The sequence below is a fragment of the Scyliorhinus canicula genome, chromosome 20, assembly GCF_902713615.1.
Source record: "Scyliorhinus canicula chromosome 20, sScyCan1.1, whole genome shotgun sequence".
NCBI classification, from domain to species: Eukaryota; Metazoa; Chordata; class Chondrichthyes; order Carcharhiniformes; family Scyliorhinidae; genus Scyliorhinus; species Scyliorhinus canicula.
The window spans coordinates 35770299-35791545 of NC_052165.1; the positions used below are offsets into that span (position 1 = coordinate 35770299).

Sequence of the window (21247 nt, forward strand, 5' to 3'; positions counted from 1 at the left end):
TCCAGTGTTTTGCCCTCAAACTGAATTTGAAATTCTATCATGCTATGATCGCTCTTTCCTGGAGGATTCTTAACTAGGAGGTCATTAATTAATCCCTCCACATTGCATAACACCAAATCCAGAATAGCCTGCTCCCTGATTGGGTCCACAACATATTGCTCCAAGAAACAAACTATAATACATTTAATAAAGTCTCCCTCGAGACTACCCTTGCCAGTTTGATTGATCTAGCCAAAATGCATGTTAAAATCATCCATGATTATTGTTGTACCTTTCTTACAAGCTTCCAATATTTCTTGATTTATACTGTGCTCCACTGCAGAACTATTTTTGGGGAGCTACAGATACTCCCACCAATAACTTATTTCCTTTGTTATTTCTTATTTCTACCCAGACTGATTCCACATCTTGATCTCCAGTACCTATATCATTTCTCACTCAAGCACTGACCCCTTACTTTACCAACAAAGCTATACAGCCTCCTTTACCTTTCTGTCTATCCTTCTGAAAAATCTAGAATGTTCAACTCTCAGACCTGGTCTCCATGGGCGGGATTCTCCGGGAATTGGTGGGGCAGGCAGAAACGGCGCAGTGCAGTGGCGGGAACCACTCCGGCATCGGGCCGCCCCAAAGGTGTGGATCTTCCGCACCTTCATGGGCTAGGCTGGCGCCGGAGTGGTTTGCGCCCCGCCGACCGGTGTGGAAGGCCTTTGGTGCCGTGCCAGCCGGGGCCGAAGGGACTCCGCAGGAATCACGCCATGCCGGTCGGCGGCCTCCTTCCCGGCGATTCTCCGGCCCGCGATGGGCCGAGTTCCCGCCTGTTTTTTTAGCCCGGCGCGGGTCCGCGCATGCGCGGGAGCGTCAGCGTCTGCTGACGTGGGGGTACCCCCCGGTGCCAGAATGCCCCGCGCCCCCCCCCCCCCCCCCGCCTCCCAAGGACCCCGGAGGCCGGCCACAGAGCTGGGTCCCGGCGGTAGAGACCTACCTTGATTTATGCCCGTGGGACCCGGCAAAAATAGGTGAGAACTCGCCCCATCGCGGGCCGGAGAATCGCCGGGGGGAGGCCGCCGACCGGCGTGGCGCGATTCCCGCTTCTGCCAAAATCTGCGGCGCCGGAGAATTCGGCAGCCGGCGGGGGCGGGATTCACGCCGCCCCTGGCGATTCTCCAACCTGACGGGGGGTCGGAGAATCCCGCCCCTTGTAACTATGTCTGAGTAATCGCCACCAAATCATTCCCTTTTGTCTCTATTTGCGCTGTTAGCTCAGTAATTTTGTTCTGAATGCTTCATATCTTCAGATATAAAGCCTTAAGGTTCCTTCTGTTATCAAATTTCACTACTCTTGTCTGATTCCTTGGTGCAGTATGAAGTTCACATGTTCTGTCCCTTCCTTTATTTTCTGGTAACGATCCACCTCATCATAAGCCTGCATCCTTACCCTCTCCTTTCACTTTGATTTTCTAATTTCCCATACAACTGGCCCCTCCCCTTCAAATCCTATATACACTTAATAACCAGAAAAAAAAGGACCAACCATACAACAGCAGAACTCCCTCCCTATCAGCAATGTAGGTCCACCTGCATCACATGGGCTGCAGCAGTTCAAGAAAGCAGCATGGTAGTATAAGTGGATGGCACTGTGCCAGAGTCACAGGTTCGATTCCCCACTGGGTCACTGGCTGATGCTGAGTCTGCACGTTCTCCCCGTGTCTGCGTGGGTTTCGTCCGGGTGCTCCGGTTTCCTCCCACAGTTCAAAGACCTGCAGGTTAGGTGGATTGGCCATGCTAAAGTGCCCTTAGGGACCAAAAAGGATAGGAAGGGTTATTGGGTTACGGGAATAGGTTGGAAGTGAGGGCTTAAGTGGGTCGGTGCAGACTTGATGGGCCGAATGGCCTCCTTCTGCACTGTATGTTCTATGTTCTAAGGCAGCTCACCACCACCTTCCCAAGGGCAATTAGGGATGGGTGACAAATGCTGGCCTAGCCAGCGACGACCACATCCCCTGAAAGACGAAGGAAGAAGTGCTGGTTCCAGCTCTCAAATTTCTAGATTAATGGAATTCAGCATCACAATTTTCCCCAGGGAGATATGGACTCACAAACATACCAATATATCAACAGCTTTCTCTTTGAGGTACTTCTCAATGGCATCATTATTTGGAGAATAGAGAGAATAGGTCCTGGCACTTTCAATCTGTGCTGTCAGGTTCTGTTGCTGTAACAGATACAAATATACTTTAGTGACACAACATTTTCAACTCATTAATAGGCAAACACCAAAGCTAGAGTATCACTCAATGATCAGTTGGAATCTATTTCTGCAAAACTTACAATTAGAAAAGTTCTAAACCGGGAATATTCAGGTATCTGGTCCAACGCAGTCAGTAGGTTGACCGATGCATCACTCATAAGCTGATCTGGTATAAGAACCTACAACGCAACAATTGGTAGAGAAATGTATCAGCCATTGACAGTTATATGATAGTATCACATGTTTTAATCTTCCAAAACCAACTATTACTTTGCTTATAAAGGCAGCAATTTTCACTTAATGGGTATGGTAATAAACATGCGTAAGGTGCCCCAGTATTGGGAAACAAGCTTAATATGAACACGCCTATGAAAGGATAGATATTAGTTACGGCCTGCATTCACATGCAAATGCAAGGGTGGAAAGACAGCGTGCATAATTTGAATCAGGAGGTCAAGTCTCACGTTAAATTGTGCACGCCAGGCCTTATTTGAATGCATTCCTGATTCTACATTAAGGCATTAAAGACATCTTTTACTTGACATTTTCTTTATGCCAGCCACTTGCTCGGCAACAACTGTAGCAGGAAATCCTGAGAGGAACAGGCCCGGGGCCCACTTTGCTCCGGGCAACCCTATGGCAGAGGGGTGTGAAAACAGCTTCTGGATATCCTTAGTATCTAATGCGAAGGGCTTAAAGCCTGTTGTAGGTAACCATCATGCATGCCTGAAAAATTGACTGACCCAATATTAGGGTATACGTATTTCAGCTGTCGTAGAGGGTCCAGGACATGGAATGGAAAATTGCTAATTTTGTCCCCTATTTTCTGCCCATATAGGGGCCTAAGGAGGCCATGGTCATTCTCCCCAAATGGTTTCATTTGCAATGTACACAATTTCTCTTTAACTATCAGGGAACTCTGGTAAAGTGAGGCCTGAGGTACATGTTGCACTCAGAAGATTTACCTTACCTTATCAATAATGTGCATTATCCCATTTGTTAAAGCAATATCAGGATTGAGAATGTTAGCACCTTCAATTATAGGGTTCTAGAAAAACAAAATGTTTGGTCGAATTAGTGTAAAAAGAGCAACATTTTTTGTTAAACAATAATAATCGTTTATTCAAGAAACACATTTGCAGTCTGAAGGCTGAATCGCAGGACACAGACCGGACAGTTTATCGACTTCAGTGATACTTTTCCCTTGCACATTCTCTCACCAACATTCTCCTAAACCATTCCACATCTTTCCCTCAGAGATTCCTCCCTCAAAGCTCCTGCAAGTCTGTCAGGTGAACATGTGTGTCTCAGGGATTACTCTCTCTTCAATATTCCCTCCTTCCGCCTCCCACCACCACCATCTCAGGGGCAATCAGAAATGGGCAACAAATGCTGGCTGAGCCAGTGATGCCCACGTTCCCTGAACAAATTGGAAACATTTGATTGCAGCACATGGCTGAGATCAGGAAACCATTGGAGCAGAGGACTAAGACAGCGTTGTAGCACTCACCATAGAATGATACCACACGGAAAGAGGTTCATCCAGCCCATTGTCTTGTGCTGGCTCTTTGAAAGAGCTGTCCAATTCGTCCCTCTCCTTCATACTCTCTCTCCCAATTGCCCTGCTGATTTTCCCCATCAAGTATTTATCCAATTCCCTTCTGAAAGTTATTGAATCTGCTTCCGCTGCTCTTTCAGGCTGCACATCCCAGATTAGAACAACTCACTGAGTAAAACATGTCTCCTCATCTCGCCCTGGTCCTTTTGCCAGTTACCTTGGATCTCTGCCTTTTGGTTACCAACCCTCCTGTTAGTGCAAACAATTCCTTCCTATTTATTCTATCAAGACTCCTCCTAATTTTGAACACCTCTATGAATTCTCCCTTTAATGTTCTCTGCCGCAAGGAGAAGAATTCCAGTTTCATTCAGAGACAATGATTCTCAGTGTGTTACATCCATGTTCTCTTACACTATCAACAAGACTAAAGTTAAGTGCCAGGTGCCGCACTATAAAATAAAAGATCTATTTCGTTTTTCCCTCTCTATGACGATTAAAATCTAGACTTGTGTTCATACAGCACCTTTCACAACCTTAAACTTCCCCAAAGTGTTCCACAGCCAATGAAATACTTTTGAAGTGTAATCACTGCTGTTATGTAGGAAACACAACAGCCAATTTGCACACAGCAAGCTTCCACAGACAGCAATGCAATAATGGCCAGGTAATCTGTTTCAGTGCTGTTGGTTGTGGCTAAATATTGATCAGGACACTGGGGAGAATGCCCCTTCTCTTCTTCAAATTAGTGGTTATGGGGCCTTTAAGTTTCATCTAAAAGCATAGCCAGCTTTTGGTTTATTGTCTCACCTGGGATGATTGCAAGGCGATGGGGGATGCCTTTAGTTATGATGCATCATGAGCCATGAGACAGGCCTGAAGGAGGAACTCGTCTTTTCCGACCTTGCAATTTCTTAAGTACACGGGCCAAACCACAATGGAACACGTGGCATCCTGACATGGCACTGTGCCCTGGCATGCTGACATAGCACTCTGTCGTGGCAGTCTGTCACGACACTGTGCTGTGGCACCCTAATGTAGCACTCTGCCCTGAAACTCTTCACTGGCACCCTGACACGACACCCTGCCTTGGCATTCTGCCATGTCACTCTGCCATGGCTAATGAGCCACTTGACCGTGGCACCAGAATGTGCCACTCTGCCGTAGTACCCTAATGTTGTACTCTGCTTCTATTCAATGTTTTGTTTACTGTGGTATTTTCAAAGTACAGACTTGCAGACCACGAGGGTACAAAACAGCCAAGAGCTTCATTGGAATGGTGTTTATTATAGAGGATAGAGCCCACCCTGTCAGCTGACTGCTATCCCACCCAAACCACCGATGGCGTCATCAGTATGCCACATGATCAAACTCTTAAAGTCACCTTGTACCAACTAGGAACAAACACAAAAGACACAACACTTCCCTTCCCCTTTACATTAGACGTTCCTGCCATGAAATACAATATAACGTTAACAATCAAAATTAACAATATGAGCAATTTAAAAACATAACAGTCAATAAGTTAGAAGTTTCAGGGGACGTTGATTCCTATGTGGTTTTTGGCAAACCTCAGGCGTTTGCTTTTTCATGTTGACTGTCATCTCTGATGTTTTTGGTTGAGCACAACGACGTCTGCTGTTGCCTCACCAGTAGATGTAAGGTTTGGAGGTTGAAATGTCCTCAACTGAGATACTGTCTTCCAGAGTTGTTTCAGGCATTGTCAGATTCTCAGGTATGTACAGGACTTAACTTGGCATAGTTTGTTGCAGACTCTCAGTTAACTCTGATTTGATTTGATTTTGATTGATTATTGCCACATGTATTAGTATACAGTGAAAAGTATTGTTTCTTGCATGCTGTACAAACAATGCATACCGTACAGAGGGAAGGAAGGAGAGACTGCAGAATATAATGTTACAGTTATAGCAAGATGTAGAGAAAAGATCAACTTAATACGAGGTAGGTCCATTCAAAAGTCTGATGGCAGTAGGGAAGAAGCTGTTCTTGAGTCGGTTGGTACGTGACCTCAAACTTTGGTATCTTTTTCCTGACGGAAGTAGGTAGAAGAGAGTATGTCCGGGGTGCGTGGGGTCCTCAATTATGCTGTCTCTGGAACCAGCTGCTGAAAGTCGATCAGTGTGTCTTCTCCACACAACATTGTCGTGAGTTTGAATGATATAGGTGACCAGTCCTGCCTGTGCTAATATGATGGCAAGTATCCACTACTCGCTGGTGGTATAGTTACTTGCCAATACTTCCTGACCTCTATGAAAAACACGGCGCTTAGCCCTGTTCTCACATCGTACAGCCTGATTTTTCTGCTTCCTCTCAACAATTTCTCTTGTCTTAGACGGCTTCAGCAGATCAAATACTGGACATAACTGACATTTTATCATAAGTAATGCCGGAGAACTTTGCATTTTCAAATGTGCTCTATTCCTGTATGTCATCAGTAATTGGCTTAGTTGTTTTGACAATGATCCTTGCTCAGCAATTACCTTCAATGTCTGAACAGCCTTTCAGCCAGCCCATTTGTGGCAGGATGAAAAGGAGCGGATCAGATTCTGGTCTCCTTTAAATAATTTGTGAATTCTTACTAAGAAGTCATTCAGGGTAACTGAACCTTGCAAAATTCTCACCCAGTCTTTCTATTGTTCTCTCTGAGGACATGGTCTTCAAAATCAGCTTCAGGCCCTTCTGAGTGCCACCAATCACAATGAAAAACATTCATCCTTCGTATGGTTTGGCACAATCTTTATGAAGTCTTTGCCACGGCCCATCTGGCCATTCCCATGGGCGTAATGGCACTGGTTGCACAAGCCGATTACATGCCACCTTTGCCTCGATTTAGCTATCAAACCCTGGCCACCAAAAATAACTTCTGGCTACTTCCATTATCCTTACTATCCCACAATGACCTTCATGAAGTTGGTTTAGAATACGTTCCCTTAACAATGTCAGAATAATGACCCTCATTCCCCATAGGAGACAACCAGCTTATATGGACAGTTTGAGGATCCCTCTATTCCCATCATATTCATGTATTTGTCAAGACGCCCTTAAACATCACTGTTGTGCCTGCTTCCACCACCTCCTTCGGCAGCAAGTTCCAGGCACCCACTACCCTCTGTTTAAAAAACGTCCCTCACACATCTCTTCTAAACTTTTCCCCACGCACATTAAACCTATGTACCCTAGTAATTGACTCTTCCACTCTGAGGAAAAGCTTATGATTATCGACTCTGTCCGTGCTCCTCATAATGTTATAGCCTTCTATCAGGTCACCCTCAACCTCCATCATTTCAGTGACAACAAATCGAGTTTATGCAACCTCTCCTCATAGCTAATGCCCTCCATACCAGGCGAACATCCTGGTAAATCTCTTCTGTACTCTCTCCAAAACCTCCGCAGCCTCCTGGTACTGTGGCGACCAGAATTGAACACGATAGTCTAAGTGTGGCCTAACTAAGGTTCTATACATAGAACATAGAACAGTACAGCACAGAACAGGCCCTTCGGCCTTCAATGTTGTGCCGAGCCACGATCACCCTACTCAAACCCACGTATCCACCCTATACCCGTAACCCAACAACCCCCCCCCCCCCCCTTAACCTTACTTTTTTTTTAGGACACTACGGGCAATTTAGCATGGCCAATCCACCTATCCCGCACATCTTTGGACTGTGGGAGGAAACCGGAGCATCCGGAGGAAACCCACGCACACACGGGGAGGACGTGCAGACTCCGCACAGACAATGACCCAGCCGGGAATCGAACCTGGGACCCTGGAGCTGTGAAGCATTTATGCTAACCACCATGCTACCGTGCTGCCCACTAACAATGCAGCTGCAGCATGACTTGCCAAATTTTATACTCAATGCCCCTGCCGATGAAGGCTTCAATCTTGGGTTTGTTCCTGCAATCTTGCCATGAAGCACCATGTCCATAACTTCTGACAGGAGTGGATCGAAATAGAAAATATTACCACTCACACTATTCATTGATGACTTGTTAGGTAAAGGTGGTCTAGAGAGTCCATCGGTGTTCCCATGGAGATTTGATTGACGACATTTTATCGTGTGCTGACAACAGCAATGACCATCTCGTCATTGGGCTCACTGCTAGAGATGGAATACTGGTGTGCAGCCCAAGTATCATTATCAGTGGTCGATGATCTATTAGTAAAGTAAATTTCCTTCCATTTGGTATTGGTAAAAACATTACTTTCCAAAAATGATGCTTAGATCTTCCTTCTCTAGCTGTGCATAGTTAATTTCTGCTTTGTTCAAGGATCTTGATGCAAACACTATTGGCTTCTCTTCGTTGTTGGGCATTATATGAGAAACCATTGCTCTCATCTCACACAGTGAGGTGTCACAAACCAGCTGCAAGGGTAACATTGGATCAAAATGTGTCAGGACGTTTGACTTTAGTAATGCTTCCTTAGCTTGTACAAAGACCTTCTTGCACTGATCCACCCATTTCCATTTACTGATTTGACAAAATAAGTTGTGTGAAGGCTTGGGAATAGTTGCTAGATTAGGGACAAACCTTCTGTAATGTTCAATAAGCCCCAAAACGATCTCGAAGTTGATTTAGGTTTTGAGGTGCAGGTGCATCAGTTATGGCTTTTACTTTTGAAGGTGATTTGTGCAGTCCCTTTGCATCTATGACGTGCTCCAGGTATTATTAGAAGATTTGAAGAATTCACATTTATCCTTCTGTACTTGTAGTCCATGATCGTCTAGTCTCTGGAGTGTAGCATCCAAATGTTATAGATGCTCTTCGTCATTCTTCCCAGTAACTAGGATATCATCTAAGTAGCATTGGACCTCTTCTAGGCCGCTGAGAATTTGACCCATGATATGTTGCGACAATGCAGCTACGGATGTGTTGCCAAATGGAAGTCTTTTATATCTGAATAGCCCTTTGTGCGTCATGGACACATGTATAGGAAGGAAATAGAGGGATACGGACCGAGTAAAGGTAGAAGGTAGGTTTATTTTTTTAGTTAGCGCGCCATGTTCTTTGATTGTCAAATATTGTTCTGAATCTGGATCCACATTTATCTGGGGAATAGTTTTGACTAAGGTCAATTTTACTGAAATGCTGACCTCCAGCTATCAAATCATCAATTAAAGGCAGAGGATTCTGTTCTGTACATTACCGGATTGATGTTAATTTTAAAATCATCCCATATGCAAACCAAACTATCTTTCTTCTTCACAGGTATAATCAACATGGCCCAATCACTTACATTAACAGGCCTTGACCAGCCTCTCTAATTCAGCTTTGACCTTAGGCCTGATGCCATACAACACTGACCTAGCCTTCAAACACCTTCCTTGTCTTTTGTCCTTAATCTTTAGACTGACTGAGATCTTTTTCATGCTTCCAAGCTCTCCATTAAAGACTATGGCATATTTCTTTAAAATCTTCAGTAGACCTGCTTTGGACTCTGACATGAGATTCACCTCGGCCCAATTTAGCTCGATTCTTTCCAGCCAGGTTCTTCACCTTCGGGCCGAATAGTTACCTTTAGGGACATTCAGGGACAAGTCCATGTTCTGTCTGTTTAGCTGTACATTTACCGCGAGATGGCATCTTAATGGAACCAGTGTAGGATTTGAGTATTATCTTTGAGAGTTTAAAGGCTATATGTCATAATTTCTCTCAGTAAATAATTTCTGGTACTAATGAAACAGCTGCTCCAGTGTCCAGCTCCATTTTCATTGGTTGTCTGTCCAGTAAAGGAGTGACCCAGTAATGCTTGGTTGCACCAGCAATAGGGGCTGTTTAGCTCACAGGGCTAATCGCTGGCTTTGAAAGCAGACCAAGGCAAGCCAGCAGCACGGTTCGATTCCCGTAACAGCCTCCCCGAACAGGCGCCGGAATGTGGCGACTAGGGGCTTTTCACAGTAACTTCATTTGAAGCCTACTCGTGACAATAAGCGATTTTCATTTCATTTTCAATGGCCAGTACGTTCAATGACAGTTCATCATCCGTCTGTGACTCTGGTCTGCCACTTTTTGTATCACATGGATTCTTTTCCCTCTATTCGATTTTTCATTTGATGTATTTGGTTCTGGCTTTTTATAATTCTTGGTTAAAACTTGCTGTTTCTTCCTCCAGCACGCATCTTTGATATGCCCCTTTCTACCCTTTTCCTGTAATTTGCATCTTTACTCCAGCAATAAGTTTCTGTGTGCCCAGGTTTTGCACATCAATGGCAATTACGAATCTGTGTCATTGTTCGGGTTTCAGCTTTATGGATTGTAGTGCTGAAACTTAATTATTGCGCTTCCTCAGCTGCTAGTTCCATAGAGATTGCGACTTCTAAAGCCTTCTTTAGGTCTAAGTTGCTTTCTGTTAAGACCTTTTCTGAATACCTTTGCTTCTAACCCACACTCAAGTCTGTCTCCAATGGTGTCATTCAAGACATGTCCAAATTCATAGTATTCAGCTAATTTCTTCAACGTAGTTATGAACTGTGTGATTGATTCACCATTTTGTTGGTTACGTTTGTGGAACGTGAACCTCTCGGTGACGACCAAGAGTTTAGGCCTGTAATATCTCCACTATTTCACCATAGGTTTTCAAGCCTGGATTTACTGGTTGCACCAGACTTTTCAGGAGGTTGAAAGATTCCCCGCCACACCAACCCCTGTCAGGCTCAGAAAAGTCGGGGCAGTATGGTAGCATAGTGGTTAGCATGGTGGCTTCACAGCTCCAGGTTTCCAGGTTCGATTCCCAACTTGGGTCACTGTCTGTGCGGAGTCTGCAAGTTTTCCCAGTGTCTGCGTACCCGAACAGGCGCCAGAATGTGGCAACTAGGTACTTTTCACAGTGACTTCATTGCAGAGTTAATGTAAGCCTACTTGTGACAATAAAGATTATTATGATAACTATGATCATCAAAATTTTGTTCATCTGGACAGAGTATTCGAATCTTTCAATGCATGAGCTCCAGTGCTCGGTACATTCAGCATACGGCCCCATGTTGCCAAACACTCCTGCCATTTTGCTGTGTAAAAGGACAACGTATGGAAGAACAATGTGCCACAAAGCTTTCAGCCTTATCTTGCTTCTTTTTTTTCCCCTTTTAAGCAAGGTAACCTGAACATAGCCTGTTCCTTTCCAAGCTTTGCAAGGGGTGTTGCAAAACTCTCCTAGCTCTCAATTAATTGTTGCAGGGTATTTGTTACTTTACTTGTTACTCACAGACAAGGGAGCACTGTTGCGGAACTGTCTGAGCAGAACACGTGGCAAGCTTCTTTTGATGCTGTTCTGCCTGAAATAATTATTTAAATTTGGGTTCCTTCGATGGTTCATTTGCTGCTATTATTCGGAACGCCTCCATTGCCAGCTCTGAGGTAGCAATGTTTTTCTCTTCTTAATCCTTTTTGGATAGCTGCAACGTGGACCGACAATTTTCTTTAGCCCAACGGATTTCTGCAGTTCTTTTTTGGGGTGTTGGCAGTGTGGGTCGATGACCCTGTCGCCAGTTTAGAAAAGTGTTTTCACTACAGGCTGCTAGATTAGACTGACTGTGAGCCCACCCAAACTGCCAATGATGTCATCAGTACATCAAGAGATCAAACTCTTAAAGTGACCTTGTTCCATCTGGGAACAAACATGAATACACATTTACCTGATGAAGAACGAACAAGACTTGTCAAACAAAAGCCGAGTAACTCAGAACATTTGGTCAGGTCGATCTTTACTCTCAGGCCCAGTCATGAGAAATTAATGCTTTTCACTGAGAAAGCTATTTCTATTTCAGGATGTTCTTGACAAGTGTGCATCGCTGACGCCATTACTATTGCCGTTGTAAGTCTGCAATCCTTGCGGTGGCACCTGAAGATTAGTGGAATTTTAAATTGGGCAAAGTGACCTACAGCAGCAATACAAAAATATATTGGAGTGAAATGAAGAGTTGATTTATTTTCCTAAGGACAATAAATACCTCATTTAATTTTGTGAGGGATAAACAGTTGCCTGAATTGATTGTTGCCAGTGAATTAGATGAATAACTGAGAAGGTCTGTGAGGCTGTACACTCCCAGTAACACATGCTGTCTGGAAGAGGAACAAAATACAAAGTGTAAAATGTATGTAAGGACAATATAAAAAGACAATAAAAGACAAGTAAATAAAATCTGTGTCAACATAAATCAATCAATACGTTGAAGTTACCACATTATAAAAAAGACTTGCATTTACCTAGCACTTTTCATGACTATTGGGCTCAAAATGCTTTGTAGACAATGAAGTGCTTTTGAAGTCCATCCATTGTTGTAATGTAGGACACACAGCAGTCAATTTGTGCACAGCAAGCTCCCAAAAATAACAAGGGAGTAGTGACCAGATAACCTATTTTGTGATGTTGAGGGAGAAATATTGGCCAGGACATCAGGATGAACTCTCCTGCTCTTTTTCAAAGGATTGGCATGGTATCTTTTACATCTACATAAGCAGGTCGATGGGCTCTCGAGGGGCCATCTCACCTGATAAACAGCATCTCTGACATTGCAGTACTCCTTCAGCTCGACAGTGCCTTGTTTTTTTGTATTCAAGCCCTGGAGCAAGACTTGAACCCAGAAGCTTATGATTCACAGGTGGAAATGCTACCAGCTGAACCACAGTTAACACTCACCCCAAAAGTGTATAAAAGACACGATGATAAGGGAACTCTGCGCATGGTAATTTTTTTTTTAGCTAGGAGAATACACTGAAAGGGCTGCCTCTCTGGGCATGGGACCTTGACCATAGCTATCAGGTAGCTGTGGGCATGTGTCCATGCCACATGGTGTGTAGTTTATTATTTATGGTTATTTCCACAACAGAAGAAATCAGCAGGAATTGTTTCTGGTGCTGAAACTCATCCACGCCTCATCACCCTGTGGCTCCTTTTTGCAATGACTCAATTTCCGCTCCAATGGTCTTCCTACCTCATAACCTCCATTGAAGACTCTGCTGCTTACCTCTTTATTAAACCCTGCTTGTCCAGGCTCCCTACTCTGCCCTCCATCAAATCAAATGTAAAATGCAGAGTCATGGGTAACTGCCACCTTTTGGGATGGCGTTTCAATTTTAAAATTAAGTTGTTTTCAAATCTTTCCAGGACGTCACCACCCCACCTCCCCTTGCCTGCAACCTTCTCCAACCTTTTGCGTTCTCTGTGCTCCTCTGCTTTTGGCCTCTCACACATGACTGATTTTAATCACTTATGGCCATGCCCTCAGCAGCCAAGCCTTGAAGCTCTGGAAGTCCCTCCTTAAACCCATCTGTCTCGCTTTGCTCCTTTCTGACACTCCTTTTCACCTACCTCGGTGACCTGACCTAATATCAGTTTCAAACTTTGTTTGCTAATGCTCCTGAAAAGCACCTTGGGATATTTTACTATGCTAAAGGGGCTATATAAATGCGCGTACTTGTTATGGTGGTATATATTCGAACATGCAGAGATACCAAAAGCAGAAATCTGTGTGTGCAATGAGCTGATTGTCTTTGTAAAAGAACATATTAGGACATTAACCCTATGCGTTATGGCACATTAGATGTGTGGTTCAGTTCCCCAACCCATTGGCACTCCAAGCTAGAAAGATAATTAACTCACTTCACCAGGTTTGGTAGCTGCTCTGCTTTAAGCCAAAATGCTCGTTTGTCACTATTCATGCCATCGATGGCCTTCTGCGAGGGCACGAGAAGTGTGATATTGGTAGTTTCTGAAAGAAGTTGGCTTTGAGAAGCATCCTGAAAAGAAAGAGAATGCAAACATTTGGATTAAAAGAATTTCCAATTGTCTGAGAACGTCAAAGAGGACATTTCCCGTTTTTTTCTCCTCTCAGGAGATTACATGGCTACGGGAGTGGGGAAGGGATGGTGAGGGATAGGGAGGTGGGTATTGCCCTGGACAAGAATGTACAGCCATAATGCTCCAGGCATCATGAATGTAGGGCTAGAACCCATTGGGGAGGTGGGGGGTGAGTGCCCCGATGGGAGGGGGTGGGAGGATTGAGGCGCGTGGGGTAACGTTTAGTGGATTGCTGATGTATATTATCTTTATGTACTAGATTAATGTTCACTAAGTTGCTGTGTTAAGATTATTACTATTTAATATGGAAAATTTTGCAAAACCTTAATTTAAAAAGAAACAGCAGCAGCAACCCGGGGGGCATTTATTTTCCTTTTTGTAAGGGGCGCATGCTCTATCCTGTTTTGAATTTAGTGTTCATTTGCTAAACTGTTTATCGTTTAGAAGGTTAAGCTGTTCTGTTGGCATGTTGCCCTTCTTTCTTTGTATTATTTTCCTTTTTGGAGGGTTTTGTAACATTATTGAAAACTTTGAATAAATACATTTTTTTTAAAAAAATGAATGTAGGGCTTGACATGATGGGTTAGCTCATCTTTTCCTGCCTATCATTTTTATTTGTTGCATAATGATAGACACAAAACTGAAAATTCGAGGAAGGATAGATTCCATGGAGTTAGAGCCACAAGGAGGGAAGAATACATGTAAACAGTAGGAATAGGATCCGGAGTAGACCATATGGACCCATTGAGCCTGCTCCGCCATTCAATACAATCATGACTGATCTTGGACTTCAACTGCATTTTTCCACCCACTCCACATATTCCTGGATTCCCTGGGAGACCCAAATTCTGTCTACCCCAGCCTTACGTATATTTAACAATGAAGCATCCACAACCCTCTGGGATAGAGATTTCCAAAGATTCACAATGCTTTGAGTGAAGAAATTTCTCCTCATTTCAGTCCCAAATGATTGGCTCCTTATCCTGAGACTGTGTCCCCGATGATTTAGATTCCTGCCCCGTGGAAACAATCACTCCGCGTCTACCGTGCCTGGTTCCTTCAGAATCTTATATGATTCAATGTGACCATCTCTCAATCTTCTAAACTCCAGAGAATACAGGCCCAGTTAATTCATAAGACAACTTCTCTTCTGATGGACTAATTTAGTGAACCTTCGTTGTCAGATCCACATCTTAAGAGTTCCATCTTTTTTCACTTCTCATGGAGATCCCTGCGCCTTTGCGGCCCCCACAAATAGAAGCGGGCGAATATCCATCATTTTTATTCTATTCATTCACAGGGTGGTTTATTTTCCTCATTCGTGGGATGTGGGATTTTTATTTATTTGTTCAGGGGATGTGCATTTATTCCCATCCCTAATTATCCTTGAACTGAGTTGTTTTGCGAAGAGTAAACCACATTGCTGTGGTGTCACATGCAGACCCTAAAGGACATTAGTGAACCATTAGTAATGGTTTTTAACTCCAGACTTTTAATTTACAGATTTTTATGAATTCAAATTTCACCATTTGCTGTGATTTGAACCTGGGTCCCCAGAGCATTACTCTGGGTTTTTGGATTACTGGTCCAGTGGCTATACCACCAAGCCACCACCTCCTAATTGCCCTTGCGATGGCAGTGGTGAGTTGCCATCTTGAACTGTTGCAGTCCAGGTGATGTAGGCGCACCCACAATGCTCTTCATGAGGGAGTTCCAGGATTTTGACCCAGTGACAGTGAAGGAATGTGAAGGAATGACTCATTCCAAGTCCTTAGAGAATCATCACTGGGCCTCCTAATTCACCATTGAATAGTCACTCTGCTGACTGCAGGCAGGGACAATGAAAGAAAAACAAAACCTATATTTATAAAGTACCTTTCATGATTACAAAATCATTTTACAGCCAATGAAGTACTTTGGAGTTATGGTCACTGATACATTGTCGGCAATGTTATTAAATGGCAGAGCAAGCTCGTGGGGCCCAATGGCTTACGCCTGCTCATAATACAATAGACTCAGTAAATCAGTAACCTGTTTTATACGGCGTGTGATTCTGAGGAGTCTTTTCCATTGTCTCCAATCTTGGCCATTTGACTATTTACCTATTATCCCATTTTATTTTGGTGCCTTTTCTGAGTTTTCTGAGGTATTGAAATATTGCGATAATGTTGTATGTAGAAGATATTGCATCACCACCCATGGGAACACTATTTTGGTTTTGTTAGTTAAATTTCCATTGAGGCTTTGTTTTGGTTACAGTGCCCTACCTGTCATTCTGGCTTAATTTACTGATTTTTCTGAACACTAACGTACGAAGGCTGCTAAATGTGATAATGATGCCGGCAGCAGAAGGAGAGGCGGAGATTGTAGTGGCATTGGATGCAGATAAGGCCTTTGGCAGGGTTGAGTGGGGGTACTTGTGGGAGGTGTTGGAGAGGTTCGGGTTTGGGGTGGGGTTTATTAAATGGGTGAAGTTGCTGTATGAGGCCCCGATGGCGAGTGTAGCGACAAATAGGAGGAGGTCCGAGTACTTCAGGCTCCACCGTGGGATGAGGCAGGGGTGCCCCCTGTCCCCCTTGCTTTTTGCGTTGGCAATTGAGCCTCTTGCCATGGCTCTCAGGGAGTCGAGGAGGTGGAGGGGTTTGGTGCGAGGGGGGGAGGAGCACCGAGTGTCGCTGTATGCAGACGACTTGCTGTTGTATGTAGCAGACCCGGTGGGGGGAATGCCGGAGGTGATGGAGATTCTTGCTGAGTTCGGGAGTTTCTCGGGATATAAATTGAACCTGGGCAAGAGTGAGCTGTTTGTCGTACACCCGGGAGATCAGGAGGAGGGGATTGGTAGGCTCCCGCTAAAGAGGGCAGTGAGAAGTTTTAGGTACCTGGGGGTTCAGGTGGCTAGGAGCTGGGGGACTCTGCACAAGCTCAATTTTACTAGGTTGGTGGAGCAGATGGAGGAGGAATTTAAAAGGTGGGACATGCTGCCGTTGTCATTGGCGGGTAAAGTACAGTCCGTTAAAATGACGGTGCTCCCGAGGTTTTTGTTTTTGTTTCAGTGCCTCCCCATTTTCGTTCCGAGGGCCTTTTTTAGGAGGGTGAACAGCAGCATTCTGGGATTTGTTTGGGCGCACGGGACTCCGAGGGTAAGGAGGGTCTTTTTGGAGCGGGGCAGGGATAGAGGGGGGCTGGTGCTGCCCAACCTCTCTGGGTACTATTGGGCGGCTAACGTCTCGATGGTACGTAAGTGGGGAATGGATGGGGAGGGGGCAGCATGGAAACGGATGGAGATGGCGTCCTGTGGAGGCACGAGCCTGAAGGCACTGGTAACGGCGCCGTTGCCGCTCCCTCCAACGAGGTACACTACGAGCCCGGTGGTGGCGGCTACCCTCAAAATTTGGGGGCAGTGGAGGCGACACAGAGGGGAAGTGGGGGGCTCGGTGGAGGCCCCGCTGTGGGGGAACCACCGGTTTGTCCCAGGGAACATGGATGGCGGGTTCCTGGGGTGGCACAGGGTGGGCATTAGGAAGTTGGGAGACCTGTTTATTGACGGGAGATTCGCGAGCCTTGGTGAACTGGAGGAGAAGTTTGACCCCCCCCCCGCCCCGGGGAATATGTTAAGGTACCTTCAGGTCAAGGCGTTTGCTAGGCGACAGGTGGAGGGGTTCCCTTTGCTGCACCCACAGGGGTAAGGGATAGGGTGCTTTCGGAGGTGTGGGTCGGGGATGGGAAGGTGTCTGATATCTACCAGGTAATGCAGGCGGTGGGGGAGGCGTCGGTAGAGGTGCTGAAGGCTAAGTGGGAGGTGGAGCTGGGGGAGCAGATTGAGGAGGGGACATGGGCGGACGCCTGGAGAGGGTGAACTCCTCCTCTTCATGTGCGAGGCTTAGTCTCATCCAGTTTAAGGTGCTGCACCGGGCCCACATGTCCGGATCTAGGATGAGTAGGTTCTTTGGGGGCGAAGACAGGTGCGTCAGGTGTTCGGGGAGTCCAGCGAACCATGCCCATATGTTCTGGGCATGCCCGGCACTGGAGGAGTTCTGAAAGGGGGTGACGAGGACGGTGTTGAGGGTGGTGGGATCCAGGGTCAAGCCAGACTGGGGACTCGCGATATTTGGGGTTGGGGTTTGGGTGGAGCCGGGAGTGCAGGAGGTGAAAGAGGCCGATGTTTTGGCCTTTGCGTCCCTAGTAGCCCGGCGGAGGATCTTGCTGCGGTGGAAAGATGCGAGACCTCCGAGCGTGGAGACCTGGATTAATGACATGGCGGGATTCATTCAGCTGGAGAGGGTCAAATTCGCCCTGAGGGGGTCGGTACAAGGGTTCTTTAGGAGGTCAGTAAGGGTTCTTTAGGAGGTCAGTAAGAAGTCTTACAACACCAGGTTAAAGTCCAACAGGTTTGTTTCAAACACGAGCTTTCGGAGCACTGCTCCTTCCTCAGGTGAAAGGAGCAGTGCTCCGAAAGCTCGTGTTTGAAACAAACCTGTTGGACTTTAACCTGGTGTTGTAAGACTTCTTACTGTGCTCACCCCAGTCCAACGCCGGCATCTCCACATCTTTAGGAGGTGGCAGCCTTTCCTCGACTTTCTGGCTCAACGATAAGGTACTATGTCAGCAACAGCAGCAACCTGGGGGGGAGGGGGGGGGGGGTTTAGGGGGATAGCGTTTAAGTTAATTTGCTTATTGTTAATTTATTTTGTTGTTTATTGGGTTTGGGGGGTGGGGGGGGGGGGGGGGGGGGGGCTGGTTATATACGTTGTTACGGGTGCCGGGCGGTGTTTATTATTATTATTATTGTTCTGTTGATATATATTTTTCAAAAAATTCCAATAAAAATTATTTTTAAAAAACAATTTACTGATTTTCGTTTTATTTAATAGAGTATGTATCAGATAATATTTCGAACCAGATGCCAACAATGGGAGTTATTATTTTACGAGGCCCTTTGTTTGTTGAATTGATTGGTGAATCTGGAAGAGGCAGTAGTATCATGCATGATTGAAGGGGTGGTTTATGGGGGGAACAGGGCATATGAGCGGGGGTGGAATTAGGACCCTGGAAACAGGAGAAGCACCGGGGCCCATGATTTGACTCCCTGACCCTGGTTGAGGAAGTGAATGTTATGATGCATCACTCTCATTTAGGCCATTAGCAACACTGGTTAGCAGGGACTCATAGGCGTCCTGGCAGCCTGCATAGCTTGCACCATGAGAGAGGGAATATCCTACTTTGAATGGGATACAATTGTTCATAGAATATTCGATTGGATTGCTGAAACTGGCAGATGAAGATTGGAATTTCCTAGGGCTCCCTCCAGTGATGGGTCTCCATATCCTCATGACAAGCTGCATCTCCACTTCGGTCTCCTCCCACAGTCCAAAGATGTGCAGGTTAGGTGGATTGGCCATGATAAATTGCCCTTTGGTGTCCAGAAATGTGGAGGTTAGGTGGGGTTATGGGGATAGGGTGGGGGAGTGGGCCTAGGTAGGCTGCTCTTTCAGAGGGTCGGTGTAGACTCGATGGGCCAAATGGTCTCCTGCTACACTGGAGCAATTCTATGATCCTATACTCTCAACTCTGAATGACCAAATAAGCCACTCAGTTCAAGGGTAATTAGGGATGGGCAACAATTGTTGGCATTGCCAGTAATGACCCCAAGCCCAAGAAGGAATGAATTAACTCTACTTCCTTTTGTTGATGGCTTTTTTCAGGCAGGACAGCCGTTTTGTTTGGACAACAATACTTACATCCACCCATTTGAGAAATTCTGCTGCCTCTGGAATGAGGGATAGAGCCTAGAGAGAGAAGAGAAATTAATTTCCTACACATCGCAAGATGTTCTCACTGTTTACGATGACAAACGCTTGAATTGCAGTTGTAATATATTCAAGTATATATTCAAAGTGCTATTGATGGCATGTCCTCCTTATTTGGGCATCACCATGCTGTGACATAGGCAAGGATTCTCCCCCCCTGCTTTCGGTAGGTAGGAAAGCCAGCAGGGTCGGAGAATCCAATGGAGTCCCCAAGCAGCTTTCATGCCGACGAGATTCCCGTTCCCATTGTTCCCGTTCCCGCCAATCACCCACCCAGAAAGGACACAAACCCTATTATCATACATTTTAATATCATCAGCGGGCTTGCCCGCTGTATTGTCCCCCCACATTCAGATTCCACCTTCCCCCTCCCTCAAATGAGGTCCTGTCAGCGGGGCTTACAACAGGTCTGGGCCAATGGGAACCTAGTGAAGAGAACCCGCTGGAGGTGTACAATTAAGTACAGCCCACAGGCTGGAGACGGACATGCCCGAGCAGTACCTTGGAACTGCTCTGGCCCCCTGATCTCTAGAAGGTCGAGGTTGCTGAAGCCCTCACTGCCAGCGTGATGTCGTGGGACCCGCCTCCAGCATTTCTTTCAACAAACCATCAAAAAGTCTGGTGGGTGAAGATTGAATGGACACTCAGGGCACGATTCATCCAATAAATGATTAAGGGCGCGATCTATCAGTCCCGTCGCGCCTGACTCGGAACTCGATAAGGCCGATAAATCTTGCGAGAGGCTAAACATGCCTGAAATGGGACTCTGTTTCACTTCTATTAAATCGCGCTCCAAGTGTCATTTTGGGCGTGTTTGGCAGAGTGTTTCCTGACAGCTTTTTGGATGAGATATGGAGCTCCATTCACCCACACACAGTCATTTTCCTGTGGTCTGGGGAGTTTCTCATTGGTCTAGCCCATGGTTGGAATTTTATCCAGCAGTGGAAACTAAACTCGCCGGCCAGACCAGCTTCTCAGAGGGTGTCATTTTGAACAGCTATCAACCGCACCATCCACTATCGCAGAGACACAGACCTCAGTGAACAATCATAGCAGGCAGACCTCTGGGTCACTATCTGGTGAGCACCACGCTGCTGCTGAGGAGCAAGATGGGAATAGGTGAGGAGCATCAGTACTTTCATCCAGCTGCCCAGTCTCACATGAGTTGTGTCCCACAGACGTTTGCTCTGGCCATTCACTAATACCATGTCCCTTTCCCTCAGATCACCTGGGGAGCCTTGTCCATCCACCAGCAGGGCTCCACTGTCAACCCTTAACAAGACCTCTGAGGAAATGCATCATGGCTGCCACCTGCACCCCCTTCGGTGGGCGTTCTTAGCCGGCAGGCTTCTGGGTCACTAACTGGTGATATTGCTGCTGATGTATATTCGATGAAGGTAGGAATGTCCCAGGTATTTGACATTGACATATCGGAAGTCTGCTGGACCCCAGGACTCAGCTGTGCCCCAGCCAGGTGCTGTGTCTCTGGATTTGTTTGTCCCGCAGCTGTTGGAGATGCAAAGGCAGAGCTGGGAATACCAGGAAGGGGTGTCAGTGACACTCCTGCCACTGCAAGGCTGATTGGAGGAGTCTCAAAGCCTTCTGTTGCGGGTGATTGTGCCGGCAATGGAGGCATCCAGGCTAACACTGTAAGAGTGGCAGCCACAGTGGAAACCCTGGACAAGAGGTCAGATCCTTGGTGGGAAATGTCGGAAGAATGGCTCAGTCCCTAAGCATCATGGCTGAGGATTTCAATTGCACGGTGCAGACACTGGTGGGCATCTACAAGTGGCAGTGCCAGAGGACAGCGGGTC

General features: G+C 45.9%; 1 protein-coding gene across 1 annotated transcript in view; it reads right to left on the reverse strand.

Annotated features, from left to right (window-relative positions):
* Positions 1-21247, reverse strand: part of LOC119954651 (stabilin-2-like) — a 211389-nt gene that overhangs the window by 99477 nt on the left and 90665 nt on the right. Inside the window, exons 28-33 of the mRNA XM_038780015.1 lie at positions 19365-19412; positions 13429-13565; positions 11777-11888; positions 3222-3299; positions 2332-2430; positions 2108-2215 (exon numbers count right to left, since the gene is read on the reverse strand). Of these exons, the coding sequence (XP_038635943.1) occupies positions 2108-2215; positions 2332-2430; positions 3222-3299; positions 11777-11888; positions 13429-13565; positions 19365-19412 (582 nt within the window). The remainder of the gene's footprint in view (positions 1-2107; positions 2216-2331; positions 2431-3221; positions 3300-11776; positions 11889-13428; positions 13566-19364; positions 19413-21247) is intronic.